The 27,642-nt window shown below is 39.6% G+C and overlaps 1 protein-coding gene across 6 annotated transcripts in view; it reads left to right on the top strand.

The window, feature by feature from the left end:
• The window catches only part of KALRN (kalirin RhoGEF kinase), a 515,818-nt gene that overhangs the window by 221,653 nt on the left and 266,523 nt on the right, over nucleotides 1-27,642 (top strand). For all 6 annotated transcript variants that reach the window (XM_062579292.1, XM_062579294.1, XM_062579296.1 and 3 more), the window contains exons 6-8: nucleotides 10,381-10,503; nucleotides 20,414-20,605; nucleotides 27,240-27,371. In XM_062579292.1, coding sequence (XP_062435276.1) covers nucleotides 10,381-10,503; nucleotides 20,414-20,605; nucleotides 27,240-27,371 — 447 coding nt within the window. The remainder of the gene's footprint in view (nucleotides 1-10,380; nucleotides 10,504-20,413; nucleotides 20,606-27,239; nucleotides 27,372-27,642) is intronic.

Raw genomic sequence — 27,642 nt, 5'->3', positions numbered from 1 at the left:
AATCATCTGCCAGAGACTGATTGCTTTTGAGCTGGATTGGCTTTGGAGCAGCAAAATGAAAGTACAAAGAATTCAAGGTTCAAAGTGAAAAAAAGGGGGATTAAAAACCACAGGAGTTAACTGCCTTGCCTCCTGCCTCATGGGAAGCCTGTCCTGAAGCAGGAGTCCTGATCTGATGTGTAAAATAGCGAGCTTTCCATCTTTCTTCATCCATCCATCCTGCTGGGCACTGCCAAATCTGCTTTTTTGCAGGCGGCTGAGCATGCTGTCTCCGCAGCATGTGGAATTGAACCTGATCTTTGTGATGGGAATGCAAATACAACAGCAGTTCCTTGTTCCGTAGGGGTGAGGAAGGCTTGCGCGTTTCCTTCAAGCTCGGCGCGCCCCGTAACACGGTTACAGCCGTCTGGGGCTGCTTACTCTCGGATTTACAGCCGATCATCCCACACGCTTGTGACCTTGCAGTGCCGGAGGGCAGACCATTAACCGAAGGATGGCGTAGTTCCTACTTGAGGTTTCCAAGCGATCACATTGCAGCCTGCCCTCCCCTGACGGTAAGGAAGCAGCCCTGAAGCCGGCCGCTGCGGAAACTGGAACACCGTGTGCTGTACTATTTGTAGTTTCCTGCTGCCGACATCACATACGTAGTTACTATTCCTCTTGCTTCCTCCGTGCACATGAGGATGGATCCAAAAATAATTTCAGGCAGTATGTTCTGGTGGAATATTTTTGCTTTTGCACAGATTTCCTCTTTATTTTTGTTGCCAATTTTGATAGCGTTTCAAAGAGGTTTCAACTTCTCCACCTTGGCATTGCTGGGGGTAACAGGAATGCTCTCCTGATCAGTGTGGCAAGAAAGTGTTTTGGCACCTGAATACAGACTTAAAACTTATTTTTAATGAAGAACATAGCATATAACAACCAAAAATGTCTGTTTTAACTAATGAAGACAAAGAAGCCAAAATGCTCTACAGGACAATGAAGCTCGTACATATAGAGATAGAGAAAAAAGTGGCTTTTTATATTTATTGCTTTCATCCTGGAGAGGGTCAGGTGATAAGAGCCTGGCTGTCAGGAAATCGTGCAATTAAACTGTGCGTGAAGCCAGCAGATTTATTGTGCCGCGTCTTTCCAATGTAACTATGTGATTATTGCCTAAACGAATGTCTTCCTGGCATGGGTGAAAAGCTTTAAATGACCCACACTTGGCAGAACTTGAGGTTTTAAAAGTATATATTAAATTAGCCTTTATGTCTGTTTGGAGGGAGGACACGATGGTGGGTGTGTGGTCGAGAAGTTGCCTCCTCAGGAGTCTGCGATGGCTTAAGAGGCGAAACCAGGAGCGCAGTCCGTGCCAGGAAGTGTTAGTGTCATTTCTGAATTTTTAAAGCCAGATCGCGCCAGCTTTTCTTCTTACTCATTATACGCACTAATGAAAATTAATTCAGAAATGTTTTCTTGAACTTTCATGTATTGCAAGGCCGCTGCATATTACTTGGCACAGAAGTCCTGGATACCTGACTTGTTAGGCAGGCTTTGGAAAGGTGTCGCAGGCAAAACAGTCTGGGGTTGAGGAATTTGGGTTAGTTTATAGCCAGTGAACCCAAACTTCTGACCACTGAACTGCGCACTGAGGAAAATGGGTGCAAGTGATCGAAGTTACATAACCCCCCCCCCCACACACACACACACACCTGGTTCCCGAACTGGCCGGAACCGGCTGGAACCGGCTGCATCCGGCTCCGGCCAGTTTGTGGCTGCTGCCCCGCCACAGCCCCCGCAAAGCCAGAGCCGGTCAGCGGAGCTGGACGAGCACTGCTGTTCGAAACCCTCGCATCCGGCCAGACTAGTTGTTACAGTTCTTTTAGCCCCGGAGAGTTAGGATTTGCTGTGAGGGATGAGCTGGGTTTTAATCTTTTTATCATCAAAGCTGTTTACTGAGGTAGCCACCGAGGCAACACCATGAGAAAGCCGGGAGTCGTGCAGGCAGCGGCAAGCCCTGGTCTGCCCCGCGGCGCGTGCGTCCCTGCGAACCGGGCGTAGGAGGGAGAGAAGTGTTCAAGGAAAATGCTGAACTGGCTGGTTTATGGAATATGGAAATAGCTGGGGCCCGGTGTCCCTGGAGACTTGTGTGGTCATCCTCAAGGTAGGAAATGAGTGACCAGCCCCTGCGTTGGGGTCCAGCAGAGCCACCGCGAAACCCAGAGGAAAGCCGATACCCTTGGCTTTCTCTCTATGCATACAACCCGGCTCTGCCCGTGATGCCTCATGAGATGTCAAAGTTTAAACCTATGATTATCCTACAGTTGTATCTCTGGGCCTCAGACCCATGTAATTTTGGTAGGGGAAATTCCACACTTCTGATATAAAGCAGTCAACATTTGTCCGTCTGTTTTGTTTTTAATGGCAGCTATTTTGAGTCACTGGAATGTCACACGTTATGCTGGGAATAGAATCCAAGTCTGTAAAGTCACTGAACTCCTAGGTATTTTCAACTTAATGACATTTATTATACATGTCACAGATTCTGAAAACTGCGAGCAAAATTCCTCATTTGGGGGGACTCAGTCTGATGTCTTCATAACGTTTTTTTAAATTTTTCCCATTCATGAGACTGTTCTCTATTTATCTCTCCTAGTATTACATTTCCTATCCAGCCATGAATTAATTTGCACTTAGATAGCAAGCAGTTTTCTGCAGATGATATATGTTCAAGAAAGGCAGTTTCCATTTTCTAGGGAAAAGAAAATCCTTTCCAAGAATGCCTGAGTGTTTGATGTCACTAAGTCTGGTGGAAAGGTACAATACTTCAAAAAAAGTGAACCAAATACATGGATGCATAAAATATGCCCAAATATCATTAGTCATATTTATGTGTTCAGTATCTATAATTTTCTGCCAACTTCAACAGTAGAATTTTTGCTTCTCTATTCAGTGTTACAGGAATCTTACTCCTTGCTTTGTGCATGACTGTAGCTTGATACCTGTCAGGATAAAAATGTGGGTATCTTACTCTGGTATTTATTAGGAACATTCAGTGTGAGTATATTAGAAACCATACTCTGACATTAATACAATGCTATTTGTCACGTCGCACATCTAACTAATTTTCTAGTGGGTTGACAGTTGAGCCCATTGTCTGGAATAATTTAATGTGCTATACTTTAAACTGTACTCTGAATCATATACACAGATATTTATAACGGAAAATCTGTGTTCATGCAATGCTGAGGTTACGCAAATACAGCTGTGGGTCTGAATCTTCTGCTGGTGTAAATTGGCTTCATTGGAACGACACCAACTTAGACTCTGCTGAACACATGTGAAAGGGAAAGATCTGGCAGAAGTATTGGCTTGTCCATCACTGTCTGTAAACAAGGGACAAATAAACACGGCTCTGATTTAGCAGAGTGTTTAAATGTATATTAAGTGCTGGTTTAAACCTACAAGTACAGTACTTTGATTTAATTAAGGTTGTATTTATAGAAGGGTAATAGGGATTACAACGGATTGAGATTTTTATGTTGAAGCAGTTTTCATCAATATTGTCGAGTCATGAAAAAGGGAAATGCGTTACCAAAGTTTTCCTTACATCCAAGATTTATTCTGTTGCCAGTGTAGTCCTGTCTCAAAACAGCTTGGTACTTAGTGTAACAAGCCCAGTGTCAGGGCCCTGAGTGCACTAATAAGCCCTAATGGCCTTATCTGGGGTCTCTTCTCATCTCTGCCCATAGCCCAAGGCCCCACTTCAGCCCAGCCTGGGGCCATCAGTCCCTGCCCCAGCAGTGCGATAGTAATGCTGGTCTCCAGCTCTGTCACAGCCCTGCCCCTGCCCTACTTTCACATCTGAGTAGAGACTGTGTATGTATCACAAATATGTGGTATTCTTTTTGTTGGAACACTGGCTACACTCAGTTGTAAGAGATGCAAGAAATATGGCTTGATTTATCTTTAATTGAATTTTTGGGAATATTTCAAATTCACTTAATGAGATAGGAATAGACCTTATAGTTGGAAACTTTGTGAACCTCAAGAGAGTGACTCTGGCAGTTACTCCTCTGTGTATGTTATTATTTTGTTTATATTGTGGAAACATATGAAAATGAACTTGTTCAGCCATAGATGGCCTCAGAGTAGAACTTTCCACTTTCTGTTGTACACTAATCAATTTAATGTGGGTTGGAGAGTTCTGACAATCCAGAACATGCACGCACTTTTACATAGACTTCTTTAATCAGCAATGCACATTTACATATAGTGGTTTTGAACCTGTGGACCATGAATACTGAGTTCCTTGGGCTTCCTTAAAGGTAACCAGCAAAGCAGATTTATTGTATACAGACAATAATTTGCTATAGCACTTGCCTTGAAAAAATTTTATGGGGTCTACAGACTGAAAAAGATTGAAAAGTATTCATTTAATAGGCTACCTTACTTGAGTTTAATCCAGCGTATAACTATTTATCTGTGCTCTGCTCAGCTACAGGCAGGATATTCTTTAAGATTAACAATATTTTGTTTATTCGTTAGCAACATACGGAGGCAGAGTGGAAGAGTGTATTTACGCCTGATGTATTGTATGTGAGATCTATCAGTATACTGTGAAACCTTACCTTGTATTTTTTTTAAGTACTCTTGAGTTTACTGTTGTTATTATGACCATAACTTAAGTTGTGCTTATCAGAGCAGATCAGTGAACGCTATTGGTCTTTGTCACTGTTTTTGCAGGATGTTGCCAAGAAAAAGGATAGCCAGGTAACACAAGAAATGCAGATGTTGATTCAGTAGTTGTTGCTCTCTCATTCTTTTATCTTCTTGTATTGTGTTGTGTTGTGTTGTGTTGTATTGTGTTTTGTTTTGTTTTGTTTTATTTTATTTTATTTTATTTTATTTTATTTTATTTAAACTTGATGCCAGAAGCACCATACTAGATGATACTAGATGCTAGATGGCAATTAGCTCCTAGATGGCAATTAACATCCCACAATGTCCTATTAAGACCTTGGCTTGGATAGAAAGATAAGCTTGAACTATAATAATGGCAGATGGTGGCTGCGAGTCTTATGAGGAAAGGCTGAAAAAGCTGGGCTTGTTCACTCTAGTAAAAAACAACAGCAGAGAATATGCTGCTCTTTTCAGTGTTATAGGAGTCTTACACCTTGCTTTGTGCATGAATGTGGCTTGATATCTTGCGCCTCCCTATACATAGCAGAAAAGGCTAAACACCTGGGAAGGAGGAGAGTTCTTAAATTAAAGGACAATCTTAAGTGCATAAACTGGCCTTGAATCTGAGTAAGGGTTTATGTAGTAAAGTAAGAGTTTATGAAGAGTTCAACAAAAAGAAGTAGAAAGTTTCTGCAACTCTCTCACAGGAAGAGCTCAGCTGTGATACTTAACTAGTTTTCAGATGGAGCTTGATGACTTTATGAAAGGAATTACATGCTGTGGTTGGCTGCCAATAGCAGTGATTGGACTCAACCCGAACATTCCTTTGGGACCCGTTTTCTTGATATGCATCCTATATTCAAGATTGTGTGATTGTAACTGTTATCATTTTGCCCTTGCTTACCAGTATGAGCTTGGTATATTTACGGTCCAAAATTACAGAAAAGATGATTAGCTATAAGCGTATTCATAATTTATTCCAGTCTTAGTATACTGTTAGAGGGATCTGGGAATTATTATTTGGGATTTTTTTAACATATATGAACAATTTCATTAATAAATACATCCAGCTCACTTGCTGCTGAAATGCTTTAACCATGAGGGCTGTAATCTTCCTATCACTGCCGCTTGGTACAGGGTGTATTGCCAGCCATGTGACAGGAACGTCATCCTGTGGTGCTTAGCTTCACTGTTTCTGAATCCAACACTAATGCTCCTCAGCGAGGTTTGACAAAAGCCAGAGAGCAGAGATTACTATTCAAAATGATGATATAAATCTCATTTTATCCGAGGTCGGGCTGGACTGCACACACAATCTGCATCCATGCTGTTCCATATCCGTTGTGTTTCTCCTCTGTTCTCAAAACAGCTGTTCTTGTATTGTTCTCACTACTCTGCCAGATGTTACAAATCTAAAGAAAGTATGAAGCCCCTTTCTCCCTCCATAGAACTTTTTCATGAACAGCTTGAGACCTGCTGTTTGGTTTTAGGCTTAGCCTAGATTTTCTAGTAATTTGTCAACTATGATGACAAAACATGAAGTTTTAGAAGCACCTTGAACAGCGTTAAGTGGACTTCACTGTTGCTGGTGCTACTGAGGATATGAGCTACAATTTAATATCCTAACTCACAAGTGAAGTGGCCTCATGTCTATATGCTTGTTATTGGTGCATGAATATCATATTGGTGAGGGTAGTTGCTTAAGCAAAGCTTTGGGAGGGGACCCTTAGAAATGTTTTTGGCTCTCTTGACTCTCTCGTAAAGGACTAATTCTCTTAATTAAATGTAAATGTTGTCGCACTTAATGTGCTTCAGCTTCTGAATATGCTTTTCTTTATGTATTGCTAGAGACGGGGACTCCGAGAGATAATCACCTTGAAAGTTTCAAGTGTGCTTAACCCGTCCCCCTCCTCCCAGCCCTACTCAGTCACTGCAGAAGTCTGGTTGTGTAATCAGTCTCTAGATTGTCTAGAGCAATGTGGAGAAGCGTCAGTCTGGGAGACATTGATGCTTGTTGGCTCATACATTCTAAACTATATAATGTCCAACCTTAGTTATTCTGCACTCCTGTTTAGCATGAATTCATGACTGCAGGAATGATTAGCAGACTTAAGAGAAGAATTAACACACCAGCAGCCAGCTCTAACTGCTTGAACTGGAAAGTAAGACAGAGGAAGATCACAGAAACATCAGTTTTATGATGATCACTGGGCTAGTTTTGTTAGGGCAGCATTTTTCATGAATGGGGTGAGATTCATTAATACACTGCTGTATAACAACAAGAAAAATACCAGTTAGCTGAGACCCCTTATCTAAGCTCATCTAGCAGAGGAGCCTCTGCTGTTTACTGCATTAAAAAACCCTCAGTCCTTTGGCAGGGGAACTAACTAATTAAAGGATGTTTAACATTTTTCCAGGAGCCTAAATTAGCCCTTTGATACTGGAGTTCTCTTTGTGGGGTTCCATAAAATAGCAGTGGTTGGGTCATTGCCATGCTCACATCCTTAATGGTGTGTTTTAATTAAGCAAGCTAAGCAGTGTGCTTATTTCAGGAACACAGGAAGCATCAGTGTTTTTCATGTGGAAAGCAAGTTTCATTTGAAAGCTTTCAGAAAATACTACTAATAATATGGAGCAGACCAGATGATATCAACAGGCCTTCGTACTGAAACCCCTGGCCACCCATTGCCAGCACTCACAGCATCATCATAACTTGCCCAACATCTGATATTTTCATCGAGCCTCAGGTTCCAAGTCATGTTATTATGAGAAAATACCTTAAGAAGTCTTTTCTTTTTGGTTGAAGAAAAAAGTTTGAAAACATAATCCAGTAGATTTCAAAGGCAAATAAAATGAACCCACATGTCCTTTTTGAAATCCTGTGATTATTATGCAAATCTGGTGATCTGTGGGACTTGTGTGATAAGTATCATTCATGTACATCCTTGATTAGGAGGGTGAAAGTACAAAGTTCTCCATATTGGCACAGCTGCACAATGGAGAAAACATGATCTCCTCTCCAGGGCATCTGGAATACGTTTATAGGTCAGTGAGCACTAAGCAGAAATGCTTGAGAGGACTGTGAATGAACCAGCCTTGGAAACATGAGCAATACAGACAAAGCAAAGCAGTACTGTGACCAAGGTGTGCTGCTTTTCAGGGTCAGGCTACTCTATCTGTGCGGCCCTGGGCTATGCCATGTAGAGGTACCATTCATCTGGAACTTGTTTGAGTAATTCGGATACAGGGGTGCATTGCATAAAGTTGACAGACTTGCCATTTTGCAAAGCCCTAGCTGCTGTAGCAAAGCAAGAGTGATGCTCAGTTGCTGCCTATTATTTACTAAGACCCAAATGCAATGAACATTTTTACTGAGCAAAGTGCATCATTAACCCTACTTTAGGCTGTAGTGAATCTGCATCTCTCTTCTCTGCACTCATTCCTGGGCATCTTGCTTCATTTTTTTTCCTCCTCCAAACCACATGAAATTGAAGACTTCTTCTCTGAGCTTTCAAGTTATAGAAGTTTGCAGTAGCTAGAGGGAGAGACTTCAGACCATATTGATGGGAGATAATTTGCTACAAGCATAGACAAGCTGAAAACAAAATATTTTTTTATGAAGAATATAATAGAAAGATACAAAATGTAAAATGAAGGTTAGAGTCTCTTCCTAAATCTGTTGTCCATGAATAGAAGTTTAAGAAGTGTTAGAAGAATAGAAGTGTTTTCATCTCATCATGTGTTGCTCAAAATTCCTGAAAGTCACTCTTTCAGCTGTTATTGTGTATTTCAATTGATTAAATAAGACAAGAAGATTTGTCTTTTAAACTTCTTTCTTTTTCTTAATAGTCAAATACTGTATTTTCAAAGACGTAACCATGACTTGGCTTAACTTAGATTCTCATCCGATAATACAGGTATAGATAAGATGGAAGAAATATTCCCTATCCACAGAACAGTTGATTACTAGTTTAAATTACTCATTTCAAACAAATTCTAATTCAGCCTTGCTGATCATAAAATATTAGATTTACTATTTATTTTCAGTGGATTGCTGCCAGTTTTATTCAGCTTGTTTAAAACATTTTTAAAAGTTCACATTGAACATACATCTACTTATGACAAATCTGTGTCGGATTCTAAATTTAGATGTAAAATCTTAAAATCTTATTGTTGAGATATGAATTTTGCTGTTATAGAATTTTTCTCTCTTTATTGGCTTTATGGTATTACTTTTCTTTAAGTCACAAGTGTGACAGATTATTTTCTGCTTATGTTGCTTATTAACTCTTAATAAAATGAGAAGAAAGGAATCCAATGAGAGCGCTTTAGATTAGTCTTTAGGTTATAGTATGTGGCTTCATTCTGTTTAGCTGGTGGTAATATTTGAAAACATTAACCTTATCCTTGCAGCATACAGTGCTTGAACTGGGCTCTGACTGTTCTTCAGCTATCATATGCCCAAAACTTTATTATTCAGTGCTGAAGAACAAAACTGCTATTGACCAGGGACATGTCAGTGGTATAACAGAGATCTGGACTGGTCCCTCAAGAGTGAGGTGGCTTCTTAGGAGTTCTGTAATTTGCCTTTTTCTGCTAAAATGCTCTGTTTAACAGCAGGGGCTGTTTTGACCTAACCTCCACTGTCTCTATAATTAGCTTTGCTTTTCTTTGAATGAATTAAGTTTATTGATTTTTATTTTGCTCAACAGAGAGGCCCCAGATCTGTTCCAGGGAAAGAGACAACATGAGTGAAGGAAGTTTGAAGGGATTCTATAAGAAAAGTGTTTGCAGAAAAGAAGAAATCGGAGCTTGTAATTTGCCTGCACAGCTGTAGACAGGAGTAAAGAAAGGTTCCCATTTTGAAAGCCTGTAGTCTAACACAACACAGAACAAGCCAAAACATAAACATACCTATCTCCTAGCTCACTTGTGACAGTTTGTAATAAATGAAGGTGCTGCAGGTTTAAGTATTGCATTAATGTGCTACAGAAAAAGTAATGAGTTGCATCAGTTTTATTCAGTATATTTTTAACTATATCTGAAGTTCTGAACTATTCATTTTTCTTGGAAATATATTTGGAAGTGGGAGAAGTTGAAATGTGAACAATTTATAGATATTAATAAAATACACTTTATTTGTTCTTCATCCCAGAAATAATAAGTGGAAGTTAGACTGGGTTTTGGCTTCGAAGTAGGAAAGGACTAGGAAATGTAAGTGTACGAAGTCAACTGGCTGTTTGGATATACCATTTGGAAACTTTATAAATAGACTAAAATGAAAAAGAGGGAGAAGAAAAGCTCATCAGTAATATTCATGGAATGTTTGATCCCTTTCTGGGTTAAGGGTACTTTATGAACATTCAGTGAATGAAGTAACCCCTGTTTTAGATCCCTCTGCTGCCGTCTTTCTAGATACGAAATTCTTGTTACTTACAGAAAAGGACTGTGGAGTCAACTTACTGAGAAACATGCTTTATGAACTGTATTTCCCAACCTATCATTCTGCTTATAACAAAACATACAGATAATTTAAATTGCTTCACAACAGTTTATTTTGATAAGGAACATTTCTGAGGCAACATAGACTAGGTTTTTTGTCAGTGTCACATATAAATCTGTCTGGAGCTATGGACTATTTTGCACTGGTCCTGTTTTTTTTTCATCCTTCACTAACATTGTCTTTCTTTCTCTGTCCTGTGTGAATACTTGTAGATGTTTGACTGGATCAGCCACAACAAAGAATTGTTCCTGCAGAGTCATACGGAGATCGGCGTGAGCTACCAACATGCCCTCGACCTGCAGACACAGCACAATCATTTTGCCATGAATTCTATGGTGAGTTTGGGGCATGCTGTAACTGGCTGGTGTGTGTGTGTGTGAGTGAGGAAGGGAGAGGCGCGTGAGGCCACCCTCCGTTCGGAGGGAGCCATGGACCAATGTGAGGGCAAGTAAGGAAGACTGGGCCAGGCTGTGGTGGCAGCAGCCTTTTTTCTGGAAGCATGGAGTGTTGCTCTGTCCGCCCAGATACTGATAGACAATTATTTCCTTGATTTGAGACCAGACCAGTACCGTGGAGTTTGTTTTCATTTTAGAGAGCAAATACAGTATTTTTTAAGTTTTTGGTATTACTCTGATGTGGAATTAATGAGAGCTGTAGATGGCACTTTAATAATTTATGCTTCTTCCCCTTGCCTGGCTGAGGTACTTTCAGAACTGTGAAAAAGAGATGCTAATCCACCTGTCCGTTTTGGCCACTGTGGGGTTTTGCTTTTGGCTTTTTCAAAAGCTGATCAGTCGGTGCTTTTCAGTGTAACTTAACTTATCTTGGGTGCAAAAAAAAGCGGGGGGGGGGGGAGTATCATTATCTGTTTATAAGTGCTTTACTCTCTTTCTTAGTCTTTCCTGGTATAAGGTATTTGTGTCTGGAAACTGCTGGGCTTTCTGGACAGAAATTGGGACAGAATGTGTCCATGTTATGATTGTTGCCCTTAGAAAAATGTGTGCATATCCCCTGCTGAAATTGCACAACACAGAGAACAGCCCTCTTTGAATGCTGTCAGCTGTACAAAAAATTACCCACAGTCAACTGACTCCTGCAGATGCTTCTCTTCATGCTGTGTGTGGTCAGGCTACGTTTGCAGGGGGAGCCTAGACCTCAAAAGTAGTTACTGGCATTTAAGTTTGTAGTTTAAGTCACTAGAGAAACACACCCTATGATACTGCCAAGGGGCAAGGTACGTCAGAGCAACTTTCTGATGAAATGTGAAAAAGAGGTCCTGACCACTTGAAGTCATTAAAGACTGCACACCACTTTTTTAAGATTACAAGTGTTAACCTTGGTATCCTGGCCAAATTCCAGCTCAGGTAATTAAATTCTCTGACCTAGATTCCACCCGCTGTTTCAGCATATCTAACTATTCCTTAGTAAAGCTCTGTGCACTCACTAGAGCAATACATAACAGTGGAAGCTGAAAAAGGTTTATAATGTAAATTAATATATTTATTGTGATTTTAATTGAAATGAGTGTTGAGAAGCAGGCTCTAGGCAACTGATTGCTAAGTTCACAATCAAAAAATACTATCTAGCAGAATACAAGGTAACACAGCCTCCATATACGAGTACTGTTCACAGAATTTGATAATGTTCTGTTCCCGTTATCAAATAAGTGTGTCCTGGAGGTTAATGCATGAAAAGTTCTTTGGATTATGACAGATGCAAATTCAATCATAATCCTTTAGAAAACACTGTCAGAAGAACCAAGCTGTAGGACGTCCCTATAGCCTTTCTATGGTACTGTCTGACGTTATTTTGTTAAAGTAATGAGGAACAAAACTTGGAAAGAGATAATTGTTTTAATAGAAAATTAATGGGTGTTGGGGAACGTGCCACCTAATGGAAGAAAAATTAATTTCCTTCACCCTTCCTCTGTCCCCAAGTGAACTTTTGGGAATGAGTAATGCCAAAAAAAGAGACATTTGCAAGGAACTTGGGGACATTCTGAGGGCAGGGACTTCTCACTAGCTGTGCCCTGGCCACCCCACCATCTCTGTGCTGCCAAACTCCCATCTGGTAGAGCTGCTCGGGAGAGACCTGGGTTCTGCTGGGGAGAATAGTCTGAGGCAGATGATGTGTCTCCCATTTTGTTCTGTCCCCCACATATATAGTCATATAGGCCCATGTGGTCAGCATGAATGATACAGCAGAGCAGGGTTGTCTCCTCTCTCTCTTTAAGCACGGAAGATCTAGCTATGTATATGGGCATGATCAGTGGGCATCTTTAACTTCCAACCTGTAAGTATGGTGAGAGATGGCACTCAATTCTGTCCTAATGAGTTGGACTCAAATGTATGACTATTTGGAGGAGCCCTTTAGTGCTAGATGATACACAATCTGAGATAATGCCTTCTTATAGATGCGTAAGTGAGAGAGCATATATGATGCACTTAAGTTGTGCACATTGTTCTCTGTCTACTTATTTTCTCTTAGCTCCTCTGCTAAACCTCTACTGCTGTGTTTTAGACCCAGAGTCCCATCTGATGATGGTGCGATATCTTCCTTTTGATTTTGGATCAATGTCAATTCGTACAGGAAACAATCAGAGTGCATGCAATTTAGATTTCTCTTAAAATATGCTCTCTGAGAAGGAAGAAAAATTCAACAGATTTCAACTGTCAAAGGTTACATAAAGAACTGAGATATCATCCTTGATAGTAGGTCCAAGAGGGGAGGGGATAAATACAGAAATATTTCAGGATACAGATGCAGCTCAAGACTGCACTCTTGTTACCCAAAATGAGGTCTCAGTGATATTTATCAGAAATACCAGTGTTTCACCCACTGCTTGAAATTAATCACAATCAGATCAGTTTCTCAGAGCTCTTCTTATTGCTGAAGACCTTTATTTGGATTGATCTTCTGCATAATGGCCTTTCAAGGGCAATTTTGATGCCAGGGTTGCACAGGCTGGCCGTGGATGTCAGTTTTACAGCCTCGTGAAGCTGGTCATGAGGTATGCCACTGTGGAATTAAACAGAGCTGCTGCCTTGCAGTGGAGACCAGAAAGGCTGGGCATCCTATTTTTGGAATTGCCGATATGGAGGTGGCTGTATCAAGCTGAAAGGAGATTCAGAAATTGGTGAAAAATGGGTAGTAATCTTAAACTCCAGGGTATTTATAGCAGCTACCGTGGAGCTGCTATGCTCGTGCTGTAGTTAGCAGTGATGTTCTCTTTTAGCTAGGGTAGATTTTTGTTAGAAAAAAGTGGAGCGCTTCCTGGTGTTCCCAGAAGTTGGTATTACAAACGCATGGATGTTAGCATGCAGGAGACATCAGTTTGCTGCATAAGGGTATTGGGCTGCCTACTAGTCACTCCAGCTGTGGTGAAGCACGCAGGAAAAGCAGGAGGAGGAGGAAGAGACTGAAATTAAAATGACCCTTTCCTAGCTGTAACCCAGCTCTTGTGATGTGTGTGCTGGAACTTTATGTGAGCATATGTGAAGATTTTGCATAGTAAGGCTGAAGCCTCTGCTTTTGTTCAAAACAAGAGCCAGTGATAGTCAGTGGCAGCCTTGGGACAAACTGACTTACTTGAACTAGGTGAATTTGGAGAAAGTATGGTCATAACTCTGAACATAGCTGCAGGATGTTATTTGCTGCAAGACTGCACAGCAATTCAAGCCATACTTCGATTGTTGGGAAAGTGCGGTTGGAAATGTGGATCAGGCCTGCTTTATCTGTAACACCACTTCATTGAAAGAGTTTTTCTGGGGACAGAGAAATTAGTGGAAAACACCACCACAACTAGCTGTAGTTTATTGATGCAAGATATTCAAGTCTCACAGTCTGTATGTTTTGTGAGGTTTTCCGATGCACAGTCTGCTTAATTGTCTTTTTTCCCCAATATAATTTTCTATGGAAATGATAGTCAATGAATTTACAAACACATAATCACAAGATTGCTATTGCACAACTGCATCTTTACTCCACTGCCTTATTTTTATGGTGATAGCTTAGTTCAGTTGTTTATGTCACTGATTTCTGCTGGAGATTGAAAATAACTAGTGGATATATGCATGTTGTTTGATAATACTTGCATCACAGTAAGAGTAAGAGGCTGTAGTAGTGTCTAGGTCACTGTGCTTGGTGCAGTACACTTCAAAGGAAGAAATGTTTTTTGCCTTGCAGAGTCTGTTGCCAAAGGCTTTGCTCTCACAGTATTTATGTATGTGAATTACCTTCACACATCTGGAATCTCATTTAGACTTTTTATTTGAAGTTACCTACTGAGAAATACTTGTAGAATTGAAGATTAGAATTAAGTAATGTAATAGAGAAGGTATAAAACAGAAAACTGTAGATGAAGTGAATTTACTACTAGATATGTACTCATTTGTATTTATTATAATTTGCATTTACTAGCTCATTCTTTCTCACTCTTTATGTTATGCCCTGAGCTCAAAAGGAAATGTCAGGAAGACTTTGCTTTACCACAAAAGACAATGGGAGATTGCTACTCTCAGCTCTGTTTGCCATCCTAGATAGAGTATTGTGAGCACCCAAGTCTGAAAACTTAGGATTTTGGTGAATTTTGATAAAAATAAGCATTCATATCAGATGAACCTTCAAGCTGTCTCATGCTAATTATCAAACTCAAATATTCAGCTACTGTGCATCCGTCTCAAGATACAGTGATTGACTTCAAAATACTGACATTTAAAATTCAGCTAAATAGCGCTGTATTTTTCTTAATATACCTTTGGTTTCTGAATCTCTAGGGTGCAATTTGATTATGAACTTTTTCTCTGGAAATTTGCTGTATATTATTTGCTAAATTTGTGTGATAATTTAGCTAGATTTATTTATGCAATATATTAGTCTCAGCAACTGTTGGACTGAGAATGGTTCAGCTTTCATGGATCTGAGTAATAAAATGGTAAGGACTGGAAGCACTTTTATTGGTTGTGTGTGTTCCTCCCTCCCCAATACATCAAAAATAGATGTTGAGCAAGGATATGGAGGAGAATACACCTCAGTGTGGTTTTATGTTTTGCAGGAAAAGCCCTACAGATTCCAGTGGAAGTTGGATCAGATCCTGGATGTTTAAGCAAGTTTTTTTTTATGGCCTGCCTAGTGTACTTTAGGCTTGACATTACTAATAATAGTTACAATATTCTTTTCAATTCTTTGGAAAATACACTGTCTGGATGTTTAATGGCTCATATCTTTGTCTTCCCTATACATTCCTTTAGGCGTGCAGTGATCAAAGCTCATTTTTGGAAAAACAATTTGTTACTTTATTTCTTACAATAATAGTTGTTCATTTAAAGTGAACAATGTGGTATGTAAAATGGGGAGAAATTATATATATTTCAGGTATTAAGCTGTAGTCCAGTGTTTTTCTTTCAGACAATTAGCATAGATTTTTTTTCTGTGATTCAAGAAAGAGCTTGTTTTTATTTCAGTTTCAGAACAAGAAATTATATTTAGCCTTTATCACAGTAGTATAGTATTTATACCGAAGCAATAATACATTTCACTATGATGAATATCTAGCTCCACCATTTTGTGAATAGTCTCGTTAATCTAGTTAGTTTACTAGAAGAAACCACAGTGTTTCAATATGACACAAGTCATACTGACTGTAGCTTTGCACTTAGCTGGATGGTATAACACGTTGTTTATTCTAACCGAAGCTATTGATACTTCCTTTGCCAGGATCATTTTATGCCTTGATTTATTAACCTCTTTAAAGAATGAGTGATCACTTTTTGTGGCATATGCACATCTAGGGCAGTGGTCATTGCTGGCATTGCTGCCCATCCTGCTGGCAGAGAGTTAGTTGTCTGACACTAGATAGAGGTGCATATTGTCCTAAGAAAGTCACAGTGTATTTCAAACACATTGCAATTATCCAGTAAAGGCTAATTATGTCTTTGAAAAATTCAGTGTTTGTCATAAGTGAACTGTATTTTACTGTATGTAGGCTGAGCTAAAATGCCATCCAATGTTCTCCTGCAACAGGCTACATGTAATTGGCCTTGTTATAGAAACTTAAAGGTCTTAAAGATACCTCATAAGAATATTTTGTCACTGAAACATTCTGCTTCAGATTTATGTGCTAGGTTCATTTCACAGATGGTTTCTAAACTCTCCGAGGAACAGTGTGAGCTGGTTATCTTTTAAAGAAGAACTACTAAACAATCATATTTTGCCTTTAGTTAATTAATCTGTGAAACCTTACTCTTTTGGCCCACCTTCACTGTTTGCCCTCACTATATCTTAACTAGTTCTCTAGGAATTGAGATGAACACAGCCAAGTTCCTTGCAGATGTAATGCTTCTTACTGCTCACTTTTCCTTCCTGAATGTAAGGTATTCTTTTTGTACGTGTATCAGAAGAAAGTATTCTAGCTAGAGTGGTAGCATTTAATTAAGAGGGAAGGTCTCACAGCATGCATGCAAGATGATCAGGGTTGAATTCATGTATTTCCCTGTGGGAGACTGTTCCACAGTTGAAACTCCTCTACTGTCAGTGCTTTTTGTTGAGACTTAAGGCTGTTACCCTAAGGAGTGTTAGGGACTCTAGCCGTGATCACTTATCCTAGTAGGAACAGCTACATTATTGACAGTAGAGATCAGAATTGAGGTCTTGTTTAGGCAACAGAAGAAGGCTAGGAATTGGTGGATGTGCTCATACAAAATTAAATATTCTGAACTAAAATGGCATTGTGCAAGTCTTTCCTAAATTGCCAAGAGAAACTCTTGCCTATCATGATGCCTGTAGCTTTCCCCGCCTCACACACGTGTTCGGTGATCTCTAGGAGAAAAAAAAAATCCCTTGTTTTTGCCTGAAGATTCCACAGTTTAAAAAGAAAGTCAATGAAAAATAAACTCTAACAAAGAGAATGCAAATCTATGTAAAATACAGGTTTTTACCTACCATGCTTTTGGCCTTACTTTTAGGACAAAACGTTAATATATGTTTTTCTCATTGTTTGATCTATTGTACTGCTGCATAGCCATAAATCAGTGATACCTTGTAGTCCTCTTTGGGGAGACCTCTGGTTTAAAAAAAAATGAGGGCCTTAAATACTTAAAATGAGTCCTTATACGGACCTGCTATTAGTAGATTTTCCAGCCTAAAGGAAAAATAAAGTCACACACATCAGTTGCTCTCTTTAATTTGCTTCCTTTTAGGATCAAAAGGTCTATATAATAATAATATAGGAAAGTCTCAATTCATTCTGTTTTAGAGATGAACAAAACCAGAGGGAAAGGAAGGTTTGACTTCATGAAATGCTGATAGTTGAATTTTGGCAGCATAGATCTTTGTTCTATTTTACTCAGTGTTATAGATCAGAAGATAAAGATGAAAGAACCTGTCTTACAGCTTTGTTCTACTTGGAGGTGAAAAAGAAATACCTTGCTTTTGTGGATCCTGGTCAATAACACCTTTTTTTTTTTTTTTTTTTTTAACTTCCTGAAACTAAATTCTGGAGTGCTTTCAAGCTATGTGTCATTTTACCTCAACGCACAATAGAGATTCAAATAGGGTTCCACCAACCCTATCTTCCTCAGTAAAAGTGACCCTGAGGAAAGGTCCTGGTTCAGTAAAATGTTTAACATCTGGTAAAGGATAGTTAGACCATATACAGTTCGAAATTTCAGATCTTTAGCCAAGCCCTTATTCTATTTTGTTTTTTCTGTGAGACCCTGTCCAAGGTCTTTTGTGTCCAAGCCTTAGTTCAGTATCTCTGCCTTGCAGAGGTGTAATGATAGATTAAGTGAGGTGAAGGGCATGCATGCCGACTGTTGGAGGTGTCCCTAGTGCCCAAGCAATTGGAGCTGTACAGAAGAGGACATCCAGTGTATCGTAGTCTGCGCTTGAATCTGTGCTGCTCCTTGCCTGCCGTTTGTCAGACAGGAAGCAGCAGGGGAAGCTCTGCAAATTCTGTTTTCCTGAGCCAGTTCCACTTGGTGCACTGTGAAGGGAGGTATGAGCAGGTGGCTCCAGAACTACTGCTTGCTTTTTGTTGGAAGAGCTATGGAGTAAGTAGGTTGGCTACAGGACAGATTGGTACCCTTCCATGAAAAATCCTCAATTAGGAAAATGAAATTTCATCCATAAACCTCCTCTCTCTATATAAAAATTTAACAAACAGACATAACAATATATAAATCTCCTTAACTTAGAAACCAGACTCGAGGAACATCTGCTATATTTCAACTAACCTTACCTTTACCCTTCTATTATTTAATACTTACATACTGCAGCGACAAGGAACTGGAGAATTCACAGTTGTTTTTCTCTCATTGAATCATGCTCGTTACATTACAATGGCTGAGATTATTCTGCAGGAGAAAAAAAACAAGAAGGAACCAACCATCATTTATGTGAAATTGAAACTTCAGCAACATTTCCTTCAAATGCAGTTCCGTGTCTTTAATTGGTACAACTCATACAAACTATTGCAATTGTAGCGATCCTATCATGCTTTCCACCAGGAGAAGAGCTGAGCTGAAATGTTGAAAACTGATCTTGGCTAAGGTTCAGCCATGAAGACTTTCCGGGAGACAGGCTTAAGTATTTATTAGGCTAAATGATGGTCTCTAACTTGGAGGGATTCAAAGAGGTGTCAGAATTCCAAATTAAAATTTTTGTTAATATGCTTTAAAATCCAGAATAATTTTGATCAGTTTTCTTTTATTTGTATGGAAAAAAGTACCTTTTTCTCTTCAGAATTAACCTGACAATTTTAAGCCAAATGACAATCTCAAGAAAATGTTGTGGGATAGGAAAGAATCAAAATTGGAGGTTGGGTGTTTCTTTGGGTCTGTCTTATTTATGTGACTGCCATCACAGTCATGGTTTTACCAGGGAGTGCAGAATGGCTGTAAGAGCTGTAGCCCCAATCCTTTTTCCTTTAGCACCTACCGATATGGTGAATATACTTAGCAATTATCCAGTACACTTTTCAGACATACTTTGCCCAGCTTCATGACTTAGTCTGCAGCTGTGCCTACCCCTGCAGTGCTCTGTTATGTTTCATATTTGGATTGGCAGATACCTTTCCACATTACGCTCCTAGTAACTGTGATGAGTTCCTGCTCCAGCGAACATTTCCACCTCTGATTTATTATTTGCCCGTGAGTAGTACTGTTAAAATCATCAGGGCTATGTCTGTCCTTGTGAAAAAGGCTCTTACAGACTCTACTCTCTGGAATTCCTAAAGCCTTTCTGAAATACTTCAGTGAGATAAGAAAGCAGTGAGTCAACACTGACAAAACATCTCAAGTGCTGGGAGTTTCCTCCCTGCAATGAGAGCAGGGAAAGGAGAAGTGTTTACATTAAATGAAGTTCCAGAAATCCACAGAACAGCTGTCATTTACCTTTTCATTGTGGATCTTTATATGGCATTGTCATGATAGCTATATGTTTGAGGCTTCTGTTTGTCTGCAGAATTGGGGTATTATAATGCTGTTATATTGCTGTCCACAGTTCAACTTCAGAAAGAACTATCCTTTCATGGCTTCAAGGCTGAATATAAACCGTTATGGAAAATTCTTAAATTAGATAATAGAAAATATCATCCTTTTAGTAGTCTTTTTGAATTCTTCTAAATTCAGAATATAGTTAAATGATATCTCTGTTGGAGAACAGCTTAAAATAACCTACAGAAAAGATAACATTTTCAATGAATAATGTAATTTAATAGTCATTTCTATGGAAACTTATTTCTGTAGAATATCCTTATGAGTGCTCTTAATTTTTTTAAGTTTTGCGTTTATCTGCACATCTGTTAAGGACTGTCAGAGAAATCCTGAAGGACAGAACACAAATATTTCATTTATGAATCTGTGGAGGTAGTATCCAAAAAATATGGAATAATGCAGCAGAAATATCAAAAATAAGATAGAAGCAATGAGTAGACGTTAGCAGGGAAGTAAATAGCTAAAATATAACAAATCACTAAAGTGATTTAACTTAAATTAATTCAGAAATAAGTAAATTCAAGGAGAGAAGATAATGGTGTAGATGTGCAAAAAGATTCCTGGGAGATGTATTTTTAGAGTGGAAGGAAGAATGCCTGCTATTTATGCATATTTAAACAAGTGGTTGATTGCTCTCACTTTACTCACACTACTTGGCTTTACTCCAGTTGCGGTTATTTGGAGTGTGTAATGAAGGCAGAGGGTGGTCACGATTCTTCTTTCTCTTTATTTACGTGTGCTTTTTAATTTTCAGAATGCCTATGTCAACATCAATCGGATCATGTCGGTTGCATCCAGGCTTTCTGAGGCAGGCCATTACGCTTCCCAGCAAATTAAACAAATTTCTACCCAGCTGGATCAGGAGTGGAAGAGTTTTGCTGCAGCTCTGGATGAGCGCAGTACCATCTTAGCCATGTCTGCTGTCTTTCATCAGAAAGCTGAACAGGTGAGTTACACATGTGAATGATGATACTACAATTATTACTTGATGGCTTTTGGCTTATATGCAGTGAGGTAGAGAGTCTTATTCCTGGTGGACCAGCATCTCAAACACAAATAGCAGAATTTCCCCCGAAAGGTGGCACTCATTACCTGAGTGCATAGGCAAATGTGTTTAGGCCTTAGAAATGATAAAGAATGAAACCCTCCTTCCTTACACGTGTTTCTTTCTGGTCGTAACCAAAGTGCCCTGATGCAGTAACATGTTGCCTTATTCTGTTGCACAGTCTTTCATCAGTGCTGTGGATAAATTCAGGATTATTATAGTCAGAGCATTCATATGTACATGTGGTATGTGCTATGTGCACATTCATTTTTCAGTGGCAAACACAGTTTTGGGGCTCTTTCTTCACTGCTGTTGTGCACTTGTTTTTTCAAGTATTTAATGTCAAAGCTACTTAGGTGTATAACGTCAAAGCTACTATGTGGGTGTGCTTTATGTTTATATTATGACCCACACTTCAAGTGGCTGAAGAAGAAATTTTAAGTGATCAGCCAGAAACTTTGTCTCATAAGCCAAAATATGTGTATGGAAAAGTCTAGCCAGAACAGTAAAGATTTTCTTTATTGTTTGTTTCTGACCAAAATTATAATAGTTTTTGCATGCATGTATGTGTGTTTGTGTTTTCTGTTGACAGCAGGCTATGGCAAAGAACAATTATTCACCACACTGTGCACTTATTCCTGTAAGCACACTCACTAGCTCTAATGCGACTGTTATACCAGGAGGTGCCCAGTACAGGTACTTTCATCTCTATACAACTGGCACTGTAAAGATTGGTGTACTTTTCATACAAATAATCATCTATCACTATATGTTGATAACCAAAAATCAAAAAGAATTGCTATCCAGCCCATAGTCTCAATGAAAATGACTTAAAGATTATTTATGACATAGTCATTTTTTTTTGTTTTACAGGTGATCTATTTTTTGAGTTGTCAGTCTTGTTTGAAATTTATGAGGAGTCGATAAGATATCTTATCACAGGAGAAGCAGTAAAACTGAAAGCTGTATTTAGCTGTCTGTCAGCTAGAGGTGATTTTTTTTATTGTCCTGCACTTTGTACACTCTCAAAGTGGATATTTTGCCTTAGCCTTAACTTGAAACAAGCTTCAGTAATGTCACTTTCAACTTTAATTCTTTTTTCTTTACAATTGAATGAACAGATCTGGAAAACTCAGCCCTGTCTCGTTAGCTCTTTGAAAAGAACTTAATTTTGTGCTGCCTGACAGAGGCCTGTCTCTCGGGATTACACAGAAAAGAAAAATTTGCCAATTTTGAACAACAGTTGCTCCTCACTTGCTAGAAGAAACTGTTTGGTAGGAGGAAAGTGCTGTTGTGAAACCTATAAACTCAGCTGGAAGAAAAAAATGTGGGAGTCATTGTGTCTGTTAGCCAAGACTGAAATGTTGACCTTGCTTCAGTTAGTCCTGTAGGATAAACCAATGACTTGCACACTAACTAGTCATAGACACCTCAGCATGCTAAGAAAAGTGAGGTGCCTGTAATTTGATCTATACCTGAGCCTGTGGTCTATCAAACATTAATTCCAAATGTGATTCTCTTATTATTTGGCATCACCAGGGTTTTTCCCTCAAATATGGGCTTTCTCATTGTACAATAAATAAGGTTTAGATCTTTGATGTGCATATTAGCAAAGATCTAGAAAAAACTGTTTCCTCTCTCCCTGATCAAGTTTTTTTGCTCCCTTTGTTCTATCAGTAATGATAGTCTCAATGTGCATCCAGCCCTTTCTCCCTGAGTGTTCCCTTGTTTCCCCCATACCAATCTGACAGGCAGATTGTGTTTCCTTCTCCAGTGCAATAAGCTGCTACAATCTCTTTGTCCATTCCTTCCTGTTGATTGAAGTTCTCTGTGATGCCAACAGGAAGCAAGTCTAATAGGACCATAATCTTTCAGCCTTTGGCACACCACAACTTGCAAGCAGGTTGTTGGCTTGAGGCAGAGATTTATGAAAAGTACTATGAGCTCTATAATATACAAACTTAGCAGGAAACAACTTGTTTTTCAAGGTCTTTTTCCTAAAGACCCCACACAGCAAACTGCATAGGACACCATTTATCTGACTGGGAAGGATGAAAGGCTGAGTCAACCTGTTGGGAACTGAACCTCAAATCCGTCTTCATGTGCCTCGGAATCACATTGCTTTCCCAGCTGTTACAGCAGATATATGTGGCACGTTGAATTGAACTTGGGTGAATGAGCACCTGGATCAAAGCTTGTTTTTGCTTTTTTTCTTTCTTCTTCTTTGTGCATGTGCATGCATGTGCAAAAGTGTGTCTGTGTCTTCCTTAATATTTTTAAACACAATTTATGAATACCAAGCCATCATCAAAAAAAGACCAAAGAGAAGAAAAGGGAGAAAAAAAAAGAAAAGAAAAGAACAGACAAATCTTGCCAATTTAGCTTCCAGCCAGGCTTTCTTCAGCACATGTGTTTGATGCAAAGCCAGTAAACTAAGCCAGTATCTCCAGGTCAAGGTACAACTTTGAGGATATTCAATGGAGGTATTTCCCAAATGTCTCTTAATTCAACTAGCTACAGATCTTTTGTTTGTTTGATTGTTTCCCTCATGACAATGTGGAAATATTCTAGTGTGAAAGACAATCTATTTCTATATTTTTAGGTATGACTGAGGCTATTCAAAGGTGTGGGAGAAAGGAGGAGAACATGCCTTATCTTGCTTTGGTTTCAGGAGAACTTTGCTGATTTACAGCAGATGAGATTCCGGCCACCTCGCTGCCAGATGGGGGAAGGAGACATACCAGGCATCCTTCCTTTCTTGGCAGCAATCTCTAAAAGCATGCTTAAGTATTCATAAGATGCTCACTCTAAAGATCCTGTCAGAATGAACGAATTAACATCTTCAATCAGCCAAGAGATCTGAACAATTTGATTCTGGGTCACAGTTTATCTACAGAAGTGCACAAGCAGAATTACTCTTTCAAGCAGTAGGTGTCAGGTACATACAGTAGATCACACATTCATGCCGATTCTTTTCATATTACCTTACTCCCCAACCAGGAAGGTTACTGTTCTCATCAGATCTCTGCCTGTATCCCCAGAAGCATATCCTGGATTGCCCTACTTGAGGAAGGAAAATGAAAAGAAGGGAAGAATTTGAGGAAAGAGAAGAGAAGAAAATACAGTTGACACCCTGAGTAGCAGGAGTAAGAACAGATAACTTCTGGATTAGGAATGAAGAGGAAATGCCAGAAAAAAGATCAGAATATATACGGTTAGCTTCACACAAAAAAAATCAGGCCATCGAAAGAGATTTTAGGCCACTGGGGAAAACAGTTTCATGGCCTTCTCCCTGCTGCAGCCACTTCTGGAGAATGAAGGTAAACTAGAGTGAGCCTTTAATTTCTCTGGGGTCTAAGAGAACCAGCCTGGTTGTCCTCTGTCTCCCATGCAAATGCCTTGCAAGCAATAAGTGAGGACTGTGCACAAAATATGAAAAAATAGGTACTGGAAAATGTCTGAGCTGTGTTTTGGAGCAGCCATGTGACCCTGAATAGCAATCAAGAAGGAAATTTAACAAGAAATGTACAAGAATCCTGACTGAGTACAGAATTTGCAACTTAGGTGAATAGGTTTGGAGCTGGGAATGAGCATGGATCATCACTTTAAAGTTCCTTAGGTAGCTTAGGGACATTTTTATTCTTTAGGAGAAAATTTTCCTAATCTTTCCTGAAATCTTGAAAACATATGCAATTATTGGAGTCTGTCATTTCAAATTATATTTAAGCAGCTTTTATGTTCCCAGTAGGAGCTATTCCAGTCTATGGGATAAATAGAAATTTAGGCAACCAGTTTAAATGTATTCAGTAGACAGTAACAGCTCCTGCTCCAACCTAACAGCAATTTACAATTTTAAACGCATCTTTTCTTAACTCAGTCAAACAGTGATTTTGTTGTATGAATATGTGCATAGCATGAAGGGTTACATTCAATAAAGTTTCTTGTGTTCATCACAGTGTGTGATACTGTAATAGAAATTAACATAAATGCATTTTCCAAAATAGCCAAATTAACAGTCATATGGTATAAATTAATACTTTTCAAATATCCCTAAAAACCAATCCTTTCTTCCCATGGGCACACACGGTTCAGAGCAGCACACAGTATCAGACTAAAACACTGGCAGGCTGTGTTTCTTAGAGCATATCAACTGCTCCTGCTGGTGGTTACAGTGAAGTTACTGCTGTAGTGACATATAGTCTATATGCAGTAGGGTGCAAGCCCTATTAGCAATCCATGCAGAGGTTCCTTAGCATCCTGAACATGACCATTTCTGTAGATATTTGCTCAAACCGTCATAGATAAATTCTGTGCTTGCATAGTGTCTTATATCTCTAAGTCATGATCTAAGATGCTGGAGGTAATGAAAACCACTTGGTAAGGATCATTCCCCTAGATGTTTCAGGACCACACAGCACAGACACCTGTCATGTAAGCTAAAGAGCATGCTGGTAAAGTTCCTGGGATCAACAACACAAATTTACTCACACGCACAAAGCCAGAGCATTGCAAAAAAATCCTCTAAATTCTTTGCAGACGTAGAGGTATCCTCTTAACACTCTCCTCAGAAAGGAAAATTAGATATGAGACAGCGTGGTAGAAATACAGTTTATATGCATAGAATCTTCTTGTGACTTCTCTCACCTACTGTGCAAATTCCACTGTGGGGATATGACAGATTATGGGTAACATGACTACAAGAGCTTGTACTGAAACTGGTGGAATGGAGCAGTTTAGATTCGAGCCATAACTCTGATTCCAGCAGCAGAAGCACCAGTCCCTAAGGTTTAAAGACCTTTTGCTCACTGTTTCAACCAAGAGGTTCATGTAACAGCTCCAGAAGGCTTTGCTTTCGGCCCCATGCTGTTAAAACTGAATAGGAAATGTGAATTCCATTAGCTCAGAACAAAATGTGATGACTTCAGCTTTATGCAGGGGTGTTTGGGAATGCCATTTGGAGAGGTTCAGCAGATTAAGAGTCGGATCAGCACAACAGTCCCTGCCATCCTGGCTGCTAGTCTTCTAGGAAACAGTTTTTACTGGTAAACTGGCACCTTGTAGACATGAATGCTTAGGAATTCATCTTTGTCACCGAATCTTTGCACTGAAAAGAAATGTTTACAATGTGAACACTTTATAGCCTTGGTTACACAGCAGCATGGCAAATAGCTTTACCCTGCTAATAAAAAAGATGCTGATACTAGAGCCAGAGTTTTTTGCTTTGAATCTCACAGCCCTTCATGCTCCGAGTGAGTGCTTTACTAACAAGCCACAGGTGAACACTTCAGGAGTGGATAAAGCTGTGATCCTAGTGGTGGTATTGTAACATTATACATTCACCCTACAGAGCACTGAATCTGCTTTATAATTAGCTGCACTTTTTAAAAAATAAATAGCCCTGAAAATCCTTAAGTATGGAAGGCTAATTTGACAGAAAGATGCAGGAAGAGAAAATACTAGTGAGAAGTAATGAGGTGGCATTAGGTGGTTAAGTAGGGACAAAATGGGAGTGTGTTAGGCACAGTGTCATTGAAGTAGGCCCTGCTTAAAGGAAAAACATGATGGGAGCCCTAGAGACTAAATTCCTCTTTTCTTTTGCAGAACAGGCAGCACCCAAGAGAGGTCCTCCAGTTTGTTCTGCCAAAATGCATCAGTCCTGCTCTCTTTAAGAGTGGAAAGATATTTCTTTCCATCCCTCCACTCCCCAAGTCCGTTCCTTTTCTGGCTGTCTTTTAAGGCTTCCAACCAAGGTGCTAATTCATATCAATTACAATAGCAATGATTTTTTTTCTCCCCTTTTGTGAATGTCTGCCTGCCAGTAACTGGCCTGAGACCAACAGCTCATTTCTCGTTGGCTGCTCAGCAGCCATCAGGTGGTAATGGCATCTGATCACTGCTGACTCGGGCCAGAATCAAATGGGTGACCCAGAGGTTAAAGCCTTGGTATCCAATTATCAATCCCGCTGAGCTAGCCATGGGTTGGGAGCTGCTTCAATACAGACTGTCTGCCTTTCACTGAAATGAATGCCAGCATTGATTCTAATAGGAGTTTTCTATTGCTCAAACCAGTGGTGTTAAGGACAGGTAAGTAACTGAGGGATGACTGATAGCTGAGACAGTGCCAAATATAGCTGGCATTGTAGCTGTGTTCTTCTGTGCTCTATGCTCTTTTTTTTTTTTTTTTTTTTTTTTTTTTTTTTTCCCTGAACTGATTGTAGTATCCCTACCTGGGATGCAAAGACTCTTAGAATGGGAGTTTTCCCTGACCCTGCATAAAGGAGCATTTGCTTAAGCCAAAAGAAAAAGAAAGTATTCCTTTGAAAGTAGGTGCTCTTCAAGCTCTGAGGAGGAGACAGAAGTGTCCTGTTTGAGGCCGTCCAAAAGGATCCCTTTGTGACTGGATTCCTTTGTGATTATTTTCCTTGGTCCAAGCTGCTGTCATCTGAGGCAGTCTGCAAGCAAGGTTTCCTAATGGTGATGCTGATGAGACATTGCTCTGTGTCAGTGTTGCTCATTGTTTCTGGAATTGTTTCAGTTCCTTTCAGGTGTGGATGCCTGGTGCAAAATGTGCAGTGAAGGAGGCCTCCCTTCAGAAATGCAAGACCTGGAACTGGCCATCCATCATCATCAATCTCTGTATGAGCAAGTAACACAGGCCTACACAGAGGTATGTGCTTCCTGGAGGAGAATGTGAACAGCTGTTAATGGATAACAGATACTTGACTGCGTTTGGGGGATTAGCTTTTCTAAGTAAGGTAAATTTGCTTTCCATTGCTGCAACTTTGTCACAGAACGGGTCAGATCTAATCCCAGGCTGTAGGATTTTTGGCTGTGCTCAGTTATCGTCTCACTAGGGCACAACAGGACAATCTGGAGCTTAAATACCGTACAGAAATGAAATCTGGAACTAGTGCTGGTACTCTGAAGAAGAGCTATTT

Source organism: Rhea pennata, chromosome 6 (assembly GCF_028389875.1).
Source record: "Rhea pennata isolate bPtePen1 chromosome 6, bPtePen1.pri, whole genome shotgun sequence".
Classification (NCBI taxonomy): Eukaryota; Metazoa; Chordata; class Aves; order Rheiformes; family Rheidae; genus Rhea; species Rhea pennata.
The sequence above is the reverse complement of the archived record's forward strand: the minus strand, read 5'-3'. Positions and strand labels throughout refer to the sequence as shown.